Below are 16,463 nucleotides of genomic sequence, written 5' to 3'. Positions count from 1 at the left end.
GTGTGTGTGTGTGCGCGTGTGTGTGTGTGTGTGTGTGTGTGTGTGTGGTGGAGACTTATCATTTCCCCCAGCTCTTCCTCAGTGTCTGAGAATAGCTGCTACAAACCTGGTCCACACCCACCCCTCACTAGGTTTCTAAACCAGCAATAGAGGGGTGAATTGTAGTCCCTTTCCATGGTAAGGCTCAAGGTACCACCTACCCATTGCTGGAAGCCATGTTGAAAACTCCCGTGGGGAAAGTGAAGCCAGCCCAGGGGTGGCCCACTGGTCTGTGTGGTTCTACAGTCTGCCCTTCCCTCGGTTTAAACCCGAAACCTTCCTGTTGGGTTGGGGGTACAAATCCAGTTTGCTTAGCATGGGCCAGGCTCTGGGTCCTTTCTTCTCAGTACCACAGAAAACTAAAACAGCAGCCACATAGCTAATCGTGTAAGTTGCTGTTTGTCTGCTCCAGCGCAGCTGAAAATGCAGGCCACATCACATGATAACCACAGAAATACCCCTCATTTGGACTCCCATGGCTTCCTGCCGGCGCAGCAGCCTGCCTCTGCTGCCAAAGCAGTTGCAGCATCTCCCGTTGCCAGGTGCCTTTCCGCTGTCAGCTGAGCAACTTGTGGGCCCCTTAAAAGTGCCCGCCAGGCACAGCTTGCTCTCTTGCTCCTTCCTTCTTCCTCTGGTCTCTGCGTGCCCGCCTGCCCGCCTCCCTCATGTCCCCACTCTGACACGGCCTTGCACTCTTTCTCTGTTCCCCTGTAAGCTCCTCCTCTTGCGCCAACTCTGTCATGCGTGGCGTGTTTGCCTAGAGGCATACCTTGGCAGGGCCTGCCAAAAGGTACCCACTTCGCCTTTCTTTCTTAATCCTTTCCCCTTCTGTCCCCTTAATGTTCTCAATGTACAAGTCCAGTGAAGTTCCAGATATTTCTGTAATAACAAAAACCCGTGCTCGCTTTGACTGACAAGTCCCGAATTAGAACATCTAGTCTTATGTAATTTTCAATTCATTCAGGGCTGTAGTTCTGAAGCCAGGTGTGGTGGTACACACCTTAATCTCAGCATTCTAGAGGTAGAAGCAGATCTCTGAGTTTGAGGCCTGCCTGGTCTATAATAGCAAGCTCTAGGCCAGCCAAGGCTATGTAGTGGGACCTTGTCTCAAAAAAACCAAACAAAAAACAAAACCAGAATTGTAGTTACTTCCTTTAAGCTCATTAGGCCTTGTCCTATAGGGGCCGGCTTAGGGAAGAGGGGTCCTGCCTCTGTCTTCTTTCTGCCCTCTCCCAATTGCCCGCTGCCCTTTCTGGCTTCCCTCAGATAGCTGGAGAGGAAGAGAAGGAAAATCTGGGTGAGTGTTGCACTCTCTGGATCCTGCATGTGTTTAAAGTTGACTCTGGGTGCTCCTGTAGGCCTTCGACAGACTCCAGCTTGTCCTGGGTGCTGTGCCTCAGTCTTAATGCCTTCTCCATAGCTCCTGGGAGTCTGGATGGCTGCTGAGGGCCTGCGAACACGCTAGGCCAGTGGTTCTCAACCTGTGGGTCATGACCCCCTTGGATATCAGCTATTTGTTAGGATTCATAATAGTAGCAAAATTACAGTTATGAAGTAGCAACAGAATAGTTTTATGGCTGGGGGCTCCCGCTTTAATGATCATTTGATCATTAAAGGATCAAAGCATTAGGAAGGTTGAGAAACACTGATCTAGGTGGATGCTTTGAGGAAGGAACTAAAAGCATATCCTCCTAGCTTGTTCATAGGAGTGCAGGCCAGCCCCATGCAGCTCTCCTGCCATGGCGGCCCCTCACAGTGCCGCCAGACTTAGCAGATGGGAAGCCCTCTGCAGGCAGCCCACTGTGTCTCCATGCTTTGACGGGCATGTAGTAAGTGTCCTTTGCCAGCCTGGCATGATAAGACAACGCTCCTGGCCTTCCAGAGGTGGGGTTCATAACAGTTCTCCTCAAGGGAGTTTCCCAAGTGGTCTCTTCATCTCTGACAACTGATTTTCCTGTATTTAATGTGAGGAGGGTCTTCAGCACTCTCTATATATGAAGCTCATTACTTGGACTGGAAAGAAGGCACAGTGCTTAAGAGTGTTTGCTGCTTGGAGAGGACCTCACAATGGTTCTCTGCACTCACATTGGGTGGCTTCCAGCCACCTCCAAGTCCAGCTCCAAGGGATCTACTGCCCTCTTCTGGCCTCCTCAGACACCTGCACACAAATGCTCATACAGACTCAAAGATACACACATGTACACAGTTTTAAAAAAAAAAAAGGAAATTGGTTACTTTTAAAACTTGACTGAAGCCGGGCAGTGGTGGCGCACACGCCTTTAATCCCAGCACTTGAGAGGCAGAGGCAGGTGGATCTCTGTGAGTTCAAGGCCAGCCTGGTCTACAGAGTGAGTTCCAGGACAGGCTCCAAAGCTAAGAGAAACCCTGTCTAAAAAAAAACAAAAACAAACAAACAAAAAGAACTGAAATTTCTTTTCACATTAATTTATTTCTGCTTATGATTGTTGTGACCAAGTGGTCTTGATAAGAACAGCCAATAATCTATGGAGTGTCCGTCCACTCATCAGCTGGCAGGCCACAGCAGTTTGCTTAAGTACCCTGATGTAGGCATGGATCCTTGGATCCTGCCGTAGGCACGTTTTGGTTTCTGTACACAATCTATAGGTACTATTTCTTCAGTCTACTCCCTGTCTTTATAGATTGATGAATTTTACCTTAAAAATAGAACCTAAGTCCTCACCTTGAAAAACAGCAGCAAAAGCCCATCAGAAGATCAGTAACGAATGGGGCTCAGCTCCTACGGACTGAAAAGAATCATCTGAAAGAGTAGACCAGGGAGGCCTTGGAAGGGACATTCTTCAGAAAGGCCATGCTGCCTGGGGATGGAGCTCAGTAGCAGGGTGCTTGCCCGGCATGCGCAAACCTTGGGTTTCACTCCCAGCACTGGTGTGTGTGTGTGTGTGTGTGTGTGTGTGTGTGTGTGTGTGTGTGTTATAGGACAGAGCTCAAAATGGCTTTGGAATAATCACGGTTGCTATGCAGTGACTCCGTGAGGGTGATGGCGAGTTGTGCCTGTGACCGGATGACTCGGATCTCCGTGGACGTCAGCCTTTGGGCACGTCTGGGAGGGAGTTCTTAAACTATGCTAACTGAGGCAGGAGGACACACCTTAAGTTTGGGTGGCACCGTTCCACGGGCTGGAGTCCTGCACTAAATAAGAAGGGAGAGCCACCTGAGCAGGCGCCTCCATTGCTGCCAGCCCCTTGACTATACCAGCAACCACCTCAGGTGCTTACCACCAGAATATGCCTCACCAGGATAGCCTGTGCCCTGAACTGTGACCCAGAATAAACCTCACTTCTTTATGTTGCTTTTGTCACGTGTTTTCTCTCAACAAGAAGGAAAGTACTAACACAGTGGTGAGAATGGTTTTCCGTGGTCTCAATAGCATTCTGCCCCACTTCCTCCAGTAAGAACTGAAGTCAGCCAAGCAGTGGTGGTGCACGCCTGTAATCCCAGCAGGCAGGGGGCAGAAATGGATCTCTAAATTCAACACTAGCCTGGTCTACAGAGTGAGTTCCAGGTCAGCCTGGACTACACAGAGAAACCCTGTCTCAAAAAGAAACAATTAAAAAGAATTGAAATCATAGCCTTGGGCATACAAAGCAAGCACTCTACCACTGAGCTCCATCCCCAGCCAGCCCTCTTTAAAGTTTTATTTTAAGATTTGGGTCTTGCCAAATTGTCCAGGCTGCCTTTAAGCTTAACAACCTTCCTGAGTAATCAGGATTGTAGCTCTGTGCCCCTATGCCCAGCTTGGGTTTAATTTTGGAAACACTTAGAATAATTGGTATGAAGTGTTGGCTCTGAAGGGTGTTGCATTCTCTCCTTCCCTATCTGTGTTGTGTTCTTGCTTGGCACCTGACGCTTGGGTTCCCCGCTAGAGGGAAGGCCTCCTCTGACTTCTGGAAGGAGTTCACTGGGGTGTGGTACACTGTGCGCCCTTAGCTATGGAGAACAGCAGTGTGGCAGCCACCACGCAGGGACAGAGGGACAGACGGACAGACGACAAGTATCAGGCAGGCTGGTGATGTTTCTTTTCCCTAGAATGCTGGAATACAAGTGTTGAAAGAATATTCAACTTTGAAAGCAACTCTTTTTCATTGTATCTTTTTTCCTTTTTTTTCTTTTTTTTTTTCATTGTATCTTTAGTTTTTAGAATGGAAGCCTTTTTGTTTTTCTTGCTGGTTTTTGTAAGTTCCTAACATATGAAGTAAAGTCCTGTCTCTGTTCGAATCAGAGAAAAACTAGAATGATCTGAGGAACACTTCACTTACTGGAGGGAATTCTCCTGGGAGACAAGCCTTCTGTTTCTTTTTGTGACCTTGTTGATGCTTTCAGTGTTGAGAAGATGTCTTCCCTCAGGTTGAGGATAAGTAAGCACACTTTCTGAGCAAGCATGAGGACCTGACTTCAAATCCCCACCACCCACATAAGAAGTAGGGTTTGCCCATGCGTACCCATAGCCTTGCTCTGTATGAGCAGAGACAGGAGGATTGCTATCACTTGCTGACCAGTAATTCTCCAGGTTCAATCAGAGACCACGTCTCAAGGGAATAAAGTGGGGAGTGGTAGAGCAGGACACACACGCACACACACACATACACACACACACGTGCACACACACACACATACACACACACACACACACACACACACACACGCACGCGCACACACACATACACACATACACGCACACACACACACATACACACACGCGCGCGCACACACACACACACACACGCACGCACGCACGCCCCTCCTGTCATAGCCCTCTGACTGTAACAGCCAGGTGCCTGTCTTAACTGCCTCATGGGATGACTCTGTGGTACTTTTTGCTGTTGTTTTTTGTTTTCCAAGACAGGGTCTCTCTGTGTAGCCCTGTCTGTCCTGGAACTTTCTCTGTAGACCAGGCTGGCCTCGAGCTCAGAGATCCACCTGCCTCTGTCTCCTGAGTGCTGGGACTAAAGGTGTGCGCCACCACCGCCCTGTTCTCTGTGGTACTTTTTGATGTGCATGAATTCTCTCTCTTGATTGCTTATTAAAAGTTGAGTTCCCTGAAAGCCTTGTTGCTCGGCCTCTTCTGCTTTGAGTTTTGGTCTTGATATTCCATTTCAGCCTCAGAGTGAGCTGTCAGAGGCAGGCCAGCTGACTTTGATATAGACGCACCCGGCCATCATTGAGCGGCGGTGGAGGCAACGACTTCATGGCACTTATATCGTTTTCCTTGTGCAAAAAAAAAATGCTTTTGAGGCCACAGAAAACACCCTTGAAGTATAACAGCCAGGGTTCTCCCACTTTATTGTATGGAAACTCTGAGCCGTGAAATCCATGCTTTGTATTTCATTCGAGCTGTGGAAAATCTTGGAGACAGATCTGAAATCCGCAGCAAGCACACAGGGCCCAGGGACATTCGCTGGTGGCATAGTCCCCTCAGCTGCGCTTTATCTCTGTATGTTTCTCTTCCTCCACCAGAGTCCTTTCTGGAAGCCCATGTCTACCCAATGTATATTAGTTCCTTTTCAACTGCTGTGCTGGAACGCCATGACCCAGGCAGCTAATAGAGGGTTAGGGCAGCTCATGGAGGGGCAGGGCAGCTGTGAGCAGCTAGAGATGGAAGCTGAGGGCTCGCTTACTGAACCTTAATCAGGAAGCAGGGAGGGCAAACCCCCAGCTATGTCCTTCCTCCAACAAGGCCACGCCTCCTAAGCCTTCCCAGACTGTGCTACCAGCTAGGGACCAAACATTCAAATGCAGAGCCAATGGGTACATTCACATTTAAACCACTACAGACTGCTTTAATCTCCCTTTAAAACATGGTAAAATACTAAAATGCTAGGGGCTTCGGTGTACTATAAACACCTGGCCAATATTTGCTCCTAAGTCTCCTTTTCTTGGTCTTGGACCCCACAGTCTCATGGTTCCCACACTGAGAGTTGCTGCTGTGGGTCTGAGGATCTCGTGGCTGACTCTGTCTTCACTCCAATTAGTTTGCTTTCTGTTGCTGTGAAAAAAACATTGACTAAAGCCGGCTTGAGGCCAGGGGTGGTGGCACACCACACGCCTTTAATCTCAGCACTTGGGAGGCAGAGAGGCAGGCAGATTTCTATGAGTTCAAGACCAGCCTGGTCTACAGATTAAGTTCCAGGACAGCCAGGGCTACACAGAAGAACTATCTTATAAAACCAAAAAAGAAAACAAACAAGAAAAACCATATCACCACCAACAAGTTGACTCTGGGGGAAGGTTCTATTTGGTCTTACTGGTTAAAATCTATCAAGGCAGAAGTCTGCAACAGAAACCATGGAGGTGTGCTGCTTGACTTGCTCCCCTTTGTTGTTCAGTTGGCTTCCTTTATACGTTTAGGCACGCCCATCTACGTATGGCACTACCCACAGTGGGCTGGACCCCCCTCCACCAGTCAGTAATTCAGGAAATGCTTCAGGAACCTGGCCACAGGTCATTTTGATTAAGGCAGCCCCCAAATGAGAAGCCCTGAGATAGCTGTGTGTTGTGTCAGCTTGACGGCAGATGCTCACGAGGAGACCAGCTCATTGACCAGATTCTGTGCTCGGAGCTTAGAGGAACCTGCGATGACTTCGGGTCTCGTTCTTCAGAGTCCAGTCTCTGATTTACCAAATTTCAGTTTCAAGCGCCTTGTTCATCCCAGAAAGCAATTCGAAATTAGCATAGGACTGGATGGCCGCAGAGACCTAGAAAACAGCTGCTTCCGAACCTGGCTCTCCAAGACAAAATAAGTGTTCTGTTCATGTTATGTGACTGAATTTGGCTATGGCATATGTGTTTCTGTTCTTTGAAGCATTTGAATTGTGTATGTTTTCCCCAAGCACTGCTTGACCTCATGGCGTAGCTCTGGGAATGCGACCACAGTGGTAGCAATGGTGACATCTCTGCTCTTCCTTTTCAGAGTATGATCGGCTGGGTTTCCTTCTGAAGCTGGACTCTAAACTGTAAGTAGAATGGGAAAATGTTTGACTCTTGGCAGACATCTGTAAGAGCCGAGGTCTAGCTTGGAAGGGCCACCCTCTTACCTCTTTAGTTTTGGGGGAACTCCCTGGGGTCTCTGTCCTCAGATTGCAAGCAGAATCTTCAAGCATGTTCCTGTGTATAGGGCCCTGGAATAGCTTCTCCCACAGAGTGGGCGTGATGGAGAAACTGGCAAAGATGCCCTCCCACCAGGCAGACCTGTGCTTGCTTCCCATTTCTGTCGGTTGAGCCGTCTTTCCTCGCACAGGCAGACCTCCCTGTCTGCTTCTCATAGGTTTGGTACCTATGCCCAGCACTGCCTGTCCCTGTTATGCCGCGTGGAAAACCCCAGGATTACTTACTCTCTACACCAAATTGTCTTCTGTGTTTCCTTTGAATTTCTTACCCCTGTTGTCTTCCAGTTGTCTGGCTATCCTATAAATGTGATGATTATTAATTTATTAAGGTCATAGGCTCAGAGCCAGGCAAAGGTTGGTTCAAATCCCAGATTGCCACTTACTGAACTTGTGATCTTGGGCAAGTGCCTTAGCTACTTTGAACCCATTTTGTCTGTAAGATGAAGAGTATCCATACTTTATAAGTTGTTAGAAGGATTTAATTGAACTGGTTAACTCGGGGACCTGTGAGTACTCCAGCAGTCTTTCCTGGTCTCTCGTGTGCCAAAGCTCCATAGGTGTAGTTTTGCTAAATGTTCAGCAAACCCTGAGTGCTTGGATAGATGGATAGGAGGTGGGTGGCTAAGTAGGAGTGGAGTGGGTGGGTGGATGGATGGCTAACATGGATGGGTTTATGCATAGATGAGGAGGTGGGTGGGTAGATGGATGAACACAACCCCATGTGATCATCACACTAGAAGCTGGATCTTTGTCCATTCTGTTCGCTTATTCCCTGTACAGGATCACTCACGTGGTTGATACTTAGTCCCTTCTGTTGTCAGCCATCGTGGGCTTCTGTATCCCTGAGGTATAATGTTGTGGAAGATCACAATTGCATCTCCTTCCTTGCCCTTTTGCATAAGGTCTTATATACAGCTGCTTCAGTTGGTAATAGCCACACCTATATTAAATCATCCATGTGAAGCTTTCCCATGGAACTGTCTGGCGGCCAGCCTCTTCTCCTGGAATCTAGAGTCTTGGCTCTGGTGCCTCGAGCTATGCGTTCAGGCGCTGTAGGTCTCCCAGCTTTTAGATGTCACAGAGGCCGCTTCCAGGGAAGAATTGTATGATCTCTTTTTACAAGGCAGGCCCATATTAACATCTGGGGTGTGGTCCTGATTGGGCTAAAGAGTCGCAGGCTTTCCTCTTGGAAATGTCTCTGTTCAGTGCTATGCACAGAAAAGCAAAGCAAATCAAGTATAAGCCATAAACAAGTGAAATGCCTCCAGACCAGCAACGAGGCAGTAATTACCAAGTCGGATTGTATAGATGCACAAAGGAGATGTTACCGTGGACGTGCCAACGGCAGTGTTGAAGCTGTCTTCGGCAGTGGAGGAAGAGGCAGCGCCCACCCCGCTGTCTTGACAGTTGAGCGGTATGGGATAGATCTCTGTGGAGCTTGCTGCTGCGTACCAGGCCAATTCCGTGGATTGATGAGATTTGGACTTTGGCCAAGAAATTGACTTAGCCCTGTATTTAACTCACACTGTGAGGGGCAGGCTAGAACCTTCCTGCCACACTGTGAGGAATGGGCTAGAACCTTCCTGCCACACTGTGAGGGGCAGTCTAGAACCTTCCTGCCACACTGTGGGGGGGTGGGCTAGAACCTCCTGCCACACTGTGAGGGGTGGGCTAGAACCTTCCTGCTACCTGTGAGGGGCAGGCTAGAACCTTCCTGCTAACTGTGAGGGGCAGGCTAGGACCTTCCTGCTAACTGTGAGGGGTGGGCTATAACCTGCCTCTGCTGCTTTGTGTTATGTGACCTTAAACATCCATTCAAGCTTCCTGAACCCCAATTTTTTCCTTATGAAAAATATGGACTATTCACTTACATTGTTGTGGTTTATAAAGAATGAAAGAAAGCCTTGTATAATCTGTTGTAAATATGCAAATGCAAGGATTGCTTTGTTCATCTTAACTCGGGTTAATCTAGCTTCTTGAGTATAAAAATGTCTGTTCTGTAAGATGTCTGCTGCATTCTCTTTAAATACTGCCCCTCTACCATCCACTTATCCACACTCCCTACTCTTCAAGGCTCTGGTTAGATTCTAGAGCTTCCAGTCAGAACCTGTTAATGTCTCCATAGTTGCCACTTTTTAACCCTTTCCATGCTAAACTGTAACCGCAGAGGGCTCTGTGTAAGAATAAACTAGACTTAACCCTGAACCTCTAGGCCAGGATTATCAGGTGCTTACCCTAGCTCTGAGCGGATTAGGCTAAAAAGTCTGCAGACAAAGACACTTGCAGTTGACTCCCAGAGTCTCATCCTCGGGTAAGCTAGGAGCTCCCAAGGCCACGTGTAAAACACCCCAGATTTGGCAAGTGCCGCCAAGCACCTGGTAGCAGCACACTCAAACCTTCTCGAGAAAAGTATGTGAACTCCTGGCAAGTAGCCATTCAAAGAAATGAGCAGTTCACAGTAGAGAAGAATGCACAAGGGAACGACAAACCGTCATTGGCAGGGACCATGACAAACAGCAGGCCATGGGAGGGGACACCTGGCAGAGATTTCTCAAGTTGGAATGACCGGTCATAAAATAATTCTGTGTACCACACAAGACTGAACTATGTAGGATTAAGAACTGTAAAATAGAACCTTCGATTAAAAAAATAATAAATAAAGAGGATTCCTGGGAATTTCTCTAGTGCAGGTTTCTTGCTAGCCCCATAATGGCTCCCTCAATCAAGATATCTCTTTCCTTACTCTCCCTCTCTGTCCTTCCCCCATCTTGACCATCCCTGTCCCTCAAGTTCTTCTTTCTTCTCCTCTTCTACCCTCCTCTTCTCCTTCCCTCCCCTCTTCCCCCAACTCCTATACTCTCAATTTTCTCAGGTGATCTTGTCTATTTCCCCTTCCTAGGGGATCCATGTATGTTTCTCTTAGGGTTCTCCTTGTTACCTAGTTTCTCTGGGGTTCTGCACTATAGGCTTCTTATCCTTTGCTTTACATCCAATATCCATTTATGAGTGAATACATACTGTATTTGTCTTTCTGGGTCTGGGTTACCTCACTTAGGATTTTTTTTTTTCTAGTTCCATCCATTTGCCTTCAAATTTCAAGATGTCACTGTTTTGTTTGTTTGTTTGTTTAACCACTGAGTAGTACTTCATTGTGTAAATGTACTACATTTTCTTTATTTGTTCTTCAGTTGAGAGGCATCTAGGTTGTTTCCAGATTCTGGCTATTACAAATAGTGCTGCTATAAACATGGTTGAGCAAATGTCCTTGTGGTATAATTGAGCATCCTTTGGGTATATGCCCAAGAGTGGTATTGCTGGGTCTTGAGGTAGACTGATTCCCAGTTTTCTGAGAAACCACCATACTGATTTCCAGAGAGGTTGTACACCCCCAGCAATGAAGGAGTGTTCCCCGTACTCCACATCCTCTCCAGAATAATCTGTCAATCATTGGTGTTTTTGTTGTTTTTTTAAATATTTATTTATTTATTATGTATACAATATTCTGTCTGTATGCCTGAAGGCCAGAAGAGGGTGCCAGACCTCATTACAGATGGTTGTGAGCCACCATGTGGTTGCTGGGAATTGAACTCAGGACCTTTGGAAGAGCAGGCAATGCTCTTAACCACTGAGCCATCTCTCCAGCCCAATCATTGGTGTTTTTGATCTTAGCCATTCTGATAGGTGTAAGATGGTATCTCAGAGTCATTTTGATTTGCATTTTCCTGATGGCTAAGGATGTTGAACATTTCCTTAAGTGTCTTTCAGTCATTTTAGATTCCTCTGTTGAGAATTCTCTATTTAGATCTGTATCCCATAAGACCCTAAGCAGTTGTGAAGAGGGTGCCTGAACTGGCCTTGCCCTGTAGTCAGATTGGTGACTATCTTAAATGTCATCATAGAACCTTCATCCAGCAACTGATGGCAGCAGATGCAGAGATCCACAGCAGAAAACGAGGCTGAGCTCCCAAAGTCCAGTCAAAGAGAGGGAAGAGCGATAATACAAGCAAAGGGGTTAACACCATGATGGGGATACCCACTTAAACATCTTACTTGAGCTAATGGAAGCTCACTGACTCCCGCCTGACAGTGGGGGAACCATCAGAGGACCAAACTAGACCCTCTGAGTATGGTGACTGTTGCATGACTGGGCAGACTGTGGGGCCACTGGCAGTGAGACCAGGATGTATCCCTACTGCTTATACTGGTTTTTTAGAACCCAATCTCTTTGGAAGGATACCTTGCTTAGCCTAGATATAGTGGGGAGGGCCTTTATCCTCAAAACAATGTGCTAGACTTTGGTAACTTCCCATGGGAAGCCTTACCCTCTCCAAGTAGTGGATGGGAGGTTTGGGGGGGGGGGAAGAAGAAGGGAGTGGGAACTGGGATTGGTATGTAAAATTAGAAAAAAGTTTTTTTTAAAAAGAACCAATAAGTAAATAAATAAATAATAAATCGGGCCAGCAAAATGTCTCAGCCAGGAAGGATGCTTGCAGCCGAGCCTGCCCACCTGAGTTCAGTCTTTCTAACCAACACGGTAAAAGGAGAGTCGATTCCTGTAAGCTGTCCTCTGACTTCCACACTTAGGCCGTAGCACACACGCACCTACCGTCACCACTCAATAAATAAACTTTTAAAAGATCATAAATAAATAAATGAGCTTCTCGAAATCAAAGTTGACGTGGGAGTGATTTCTTTCTAATCTGTTGCTTTCATTGGTTAAATAATAAAGAAACTGCCTAGGCCCATTTGATAGGCCAACCCTTAGGTGGGTGGAGTAAACAAAACAGAATACTGGGAGAAAGAAGCTGAGTCAGGCGGTCGCCATGATTCTCCCACTCCAGACAGACGCAGATTAAGATCTTCCCTGGTAAGCCACCTCATGGGCTACACAGATTATTAGAAATGGGTTAGATCAATATATAAGAGCTAGCCAATAAGAGGCTGGAACTAATGGGCCAGGCAGTGTTTAAAAGAATACAGTTTCCATGTAATTATTTTGGGGCATAAGCTAGCCATGTGGGCAGCTGGGTGCCGGGGACGCAGCCCCACCGCTCCTAATACAACACAAAGTTACAATAGTCAGACTTTAAATCTTAATAGAAGGGGTTAGCAGCAGAGACAAATGAAGACAGTAAGCTAGGAGACAAGCCAGGTAGCAAAAACTTAAAGGTCTGGGGATATTCCTTTTTGCCCCTCCCTTCCTCTCTCCATCTGGGGTGTATGTGTGCCGCATCGCATGTGCTGTGTTTGGAAACCAGAGGGAGATGTTGGGTGTCCTACCCCATCACTCTCCACCTTATTGCTTGACAGGATCAGCCTGCCATTGAACCTGAAGCTCAGTGCAAAGTCAAGCATTCGGGAAGACAATACCTTTTGGTAGCTGAAAACATAAATTGTGGGTGCCAGGCATGGTGGCACATACCTGTAATCCCCGTATGTGGAAGTCAACAGTAGGGGGAATCTCCAGTTCCAGGCCAGCCTGGGCTAAATGGCAGTTCAAGGTCAGCCTGGGCTTCAAGGAAAGACCAAGAGGGAGAGGGGGAGGGGAGGGGAGGAGAAGGAGAGGAAGGAAGGAAGGCAGGAGGGAAGGAAGGAAACAGGGCTGGCAAGATGGCTCAGTAGGTAAAGCCACTTGCTGACCTCAGTTTGATCCCCAGAAATCACATGATGGAGGGAACTGACTCTTTTAAGTTGTCCCCTGACCTCTTCTCATGTGTCCATACCTACACACCGTAAATAAATTAATAAATATGTAACTATAAATTAAAACGAAAAAGAGGCTCTGGAATTGGGCATAAATTTTAAATGCCAAGGTCTACATCTCACTAGCTCTGACTTTGGGCTTCTATTTAATCAGTAAGTATCAGATTCCCATAAGAGTACTGACCCCAGAATGAGATGCAGAGACCCCTGTATCTTAATCCGGGGTCTTTTATTGGCTTACTGCCAGAGAAGACAGAACTTCCAAACAAAATCTGTACCTGACTTCATCTGTGCATTCATTTGTTTAGCAAATACATCTTGACACCAACTGTATGCTTTGTGCGTAGGATAAACCGAAAAGTGTGCGCCACGTTAGCTTAGTGAACAGGGGAGGAGGGTCGACAGCAGCAGCAAGGGTGGCACTGCTGGGCGGCGTAAGCGATGCCTGCTGGGTTTCTAAAATAAGGGCGGTCTCTATACCGATGGTTCAGACACATGGTGTCAGGCATCCCCGGGTGTGCAATGCAGAGACAAAATACCCTTCATGGAAGGAGATAGAAGTGGTGTTTCCAGAGGAGACCTTAGGCTGCTCTGAGAGCAGAAGGTAAAAAGAACACTCACCGAGGAGGCTGCAGATACAAAGGCATGGAGGCCTCATGGAATATAACAGAACCTTAGAGTAAGGAGCAAGGTGAGGGAAAGTTAGGCCAACATGATCTGGAGAGCAAATGATGAGAAAACCACCAGGGAGATCATGGGGAGAGTGAACAAGAGCTACCAGCCGTGCAGGTTCATAGAGACTCAAATGCTCCGTCTAATTTCTTGGAGAATTCCATGTGAAGACAAAGGAGTAAAACCAGGAGCTTTCAGCCCCAAGAGCCCCTGGAAGCCAGGCCAGCTCAGAAAGGCCTGTAAACCTGGGCCAGTCTGAAGCGCTGCCGGAAGAGGTGGAACGTGGCAGCACATGCCTGTCTTCCCAGCTCCTGGGGTGGCCAAGCCAGGAGGGTCACATGTTCTAGGCCAACCTGAGCTACCTAGTTATCACTGTCTCAGCAGCAGCAACAACAAAACATGGGAACGAGAGAGGGATGAGGGAGGCCGCCAGAGGTAAATTTACTGATTCTAAAACAGCCTTGCCAAGTTCTGCCTTATGGCTTGCAAAGGGAAGCATTTTATGCCTGGTGCCATGCTGGATATTCTGTGGTACCTCTTCCTCTTAACAGTCATGTAGATGACCTCATCCATCTTACCTCATCTGTCTGCCGGCTTTATGAGTCCTCTACATGCTGATGAGTTCCAAGTTTTTATCAAGCTCAGTCCTTTTTCCCACACTTCAGAGTCATTCACCCAGGACTTCCTTCCCTTGGCTGTGTTTTTGGCTTCTCACAGTTCACATATCTAGAACCAAGCTCCAGTATTCATAGCCCGGCCTTCCAGAATTTTTCTTGCCTCAGAAAATAGCAGCTCCATCCTCCCAGTTGCCTGGGTGAAAAGCCAGTGTATCACCTCTTTGACTCTGAAATAGAGCCATCAGCAAGTCCTGCTGGCGTTCTCTTAAGTACAACACCCAAGGTCCAGTCTCCTGCCTCCAGACCATCAGCATCCCAGGTCCAGCCTCCTCCTGTCTCCAGACCATCAGCATCCCAGGTCCAACCTCCTCCTGTCTCCAGACCATCAGCATCCCAGGTCCAGCCTCCTCCGGTCTCCAGACCATCAGCATCCCAGGTCCAGCCTCCTCCGGCCTCCAGGCCATCAGCATCCCAGGTCCAGCCTCCTCCGGCCTCCAGGCCATCAGCATCCCAGGTCCAGCCTCCTCCGGCCTCCAGACCATCAGCATCCCAGGTCCAACCTCCTCCCGTCTCCAGACCATCAGCATCCCAGGTCCAACCTCCTCCTGTGTCCAGACTATCAGCATCCCAGGTCCAGCCTCCTCCGGCCTCCAGGCCATCAGCATCCCAGGTCCAGCCTCCCCCGGCCTCCAGGCCATCAGCATCCAGGTCTAGCCTCCTCCTGTGTCCAGACCATCATCATCCCAGGTCCAGCCTCCTCCTGTCTCCAGGCCATCAGCATCCCAGGTCCAGCCTCCCCCGGCCTCCAGACCATCAGCATCCCAGGTCCAGCCTCCTCCTGTGTCCAGACCATCAGCATCCCAGGTCCAGCCTCTTCCGGTCTCCAGACCATCAGCATCCCAGGTCCAGCCTCCTCCGGCCTCCAGGCCATCAGCATCCCAGGTCTAGCCTCCTCCTGTGTCCAGACCATCAGCATCCCAGGTCCAGCCTCCTCCGGCCTCCAGGCCATCAGCATCCCAGGTCCAGCCTCCTCCGGCCTCCAGGCCATCACCTTATGCAGACAGCCATCCCTGCACACCATGTTGGCTCTCCCAGCTGTTCTCTGCTCATATACTTGCTTCCCAGCATGCACTAGTCAGCTTTCTGATGAACTTGAATGGAGGAAATGTTTGTTCTTGCTCATGGTTTTAGAGGTTTCTGGTCATGGCCATGTCCCTTTAGGCCTGTGATGAGAACACAACGGAGGTGGAGCAAGAGATCTAGTCATGTGCAGAGCACTGCATCTGCTCAGACCCGCATCCGACCTCCCCTGCCCAGCCTGCCCAGCCGCTCTTCTCACGTTTCCCCTCACTCTGAACAACACAACGATAAGAAAACCACCAACCCATTTTAGAAAGGCAGAGGATCAGAACAGATACTTTGTAAAAAAGATATGCAGATGGGGCCTGGAGAGAGGGCCCAGCACTTAAGAGTGTTTGCTGCTCTCATAGAGAACCAGACTTTGGTTCCCAGCACCCATGCCAGGTACCTCACAACCACTTATAACTCCAGTGCCTGGGCCTCTGACAAGCTCTTCTGGACTCCACAGGCCAGGCACCTGTGCGCATGCACACCTACGCACACACTCATATGAATAAAACAAAACTTTTTTTTAAATAAGACATACAGATATCAAATAAATATGTCAGTATATAAAAAGGCACTCACTCTGTATGTCTCCAGTGCGGGGGATTTAAACAATGAGAGACTCACACCCCTGTCAGAGTGGCCAAAATTAAATAAAAACAAACCCCGACAATTTCCAGTGCTGGCAAGGAAATCCTTACTTAGTACTAGCGATACTGCAGAACATTCTGTCCATGTTGGCAATGTTTTGCAGGACTTCCTACAGCCAAATATGGTCTAACCAGATGTGCTGATCACCATCCTTCAGGGTAGCATGACTAATAAAAACCTAGAGACAAGGGGGCTGGAGAGATGGCTTAGGAGTTAAGAGCACTGGCTGCTCTTCCAGAGGTTCTAAGCTCAATTCCCAGCAACTGCATGGTGGCTCACAACCATCTATAATAAAATCTGGTGGTCTCTTCTGGTGTGTAGACATACATGCAGGCAGAATGCTGTATACATAATAAATAAATCTTTAAAAAAAAACCTAGTATAAAATCTTTAAAAAAAACCTAGAGACAAATATTGGGGTTCAACCTGAAGGTCAGAAAAGCAAAACAACCAGCCACTGGCTCTTACCTCTATCACAGTCTGAAATGGTGATCCTGCCTCTCAGAATCTC

At 48.0% G+C, this 16,463-nt stretch overlaps 1 protein-coding gene across 6 annotated transcripts in view; it reads left to right on the top strand.

Moving 5' to 3' along the window:
- St3gal3 (ST3 beta-galactoside alpha-2,3-sialyltransferase 3) overlaps nucleotides 1–16,463 on the top strand; it is a 216,984-nt gene that overhangs the window by 110,191 nt on the left and 90,330 nt on the right. For all 6 annotated transcript variants that reach the window (XM_075947138.1, XM_075947143.1, XM_075947139.1 and 3 more), the window contains one exon: nucleotides 6,989–7,031. In XM_075947138.1, the coding sequence (XP_075803253.1) occupies nucleotides 6,989–7,031 (43 nt within the window). The remainder of the gene's footprint in view (nucleotides 1–6,988; nucleotides 7,032–16,463) is intronic.

This window comes from Microtus pennsylvanicus, chromosome 13, assembly GCF_037038515.1.
Source record: "Microtus pennsylvanicus isolate mMicPen1 chromosome 13, mMicPen1.hap1, whole genome shotgun sequence".
In the NCBI taxonomy this organism is placed as follows: domain Eukaryota; kingdom Metazoa; phylum Chordata; class Mammalia; order Rodentia; family Cricetidae; genus Microtus; species Microtus pennsylvanicus.
This window is presented reverse-complemented; position numbering and strand designations above follow the sequence as displayed.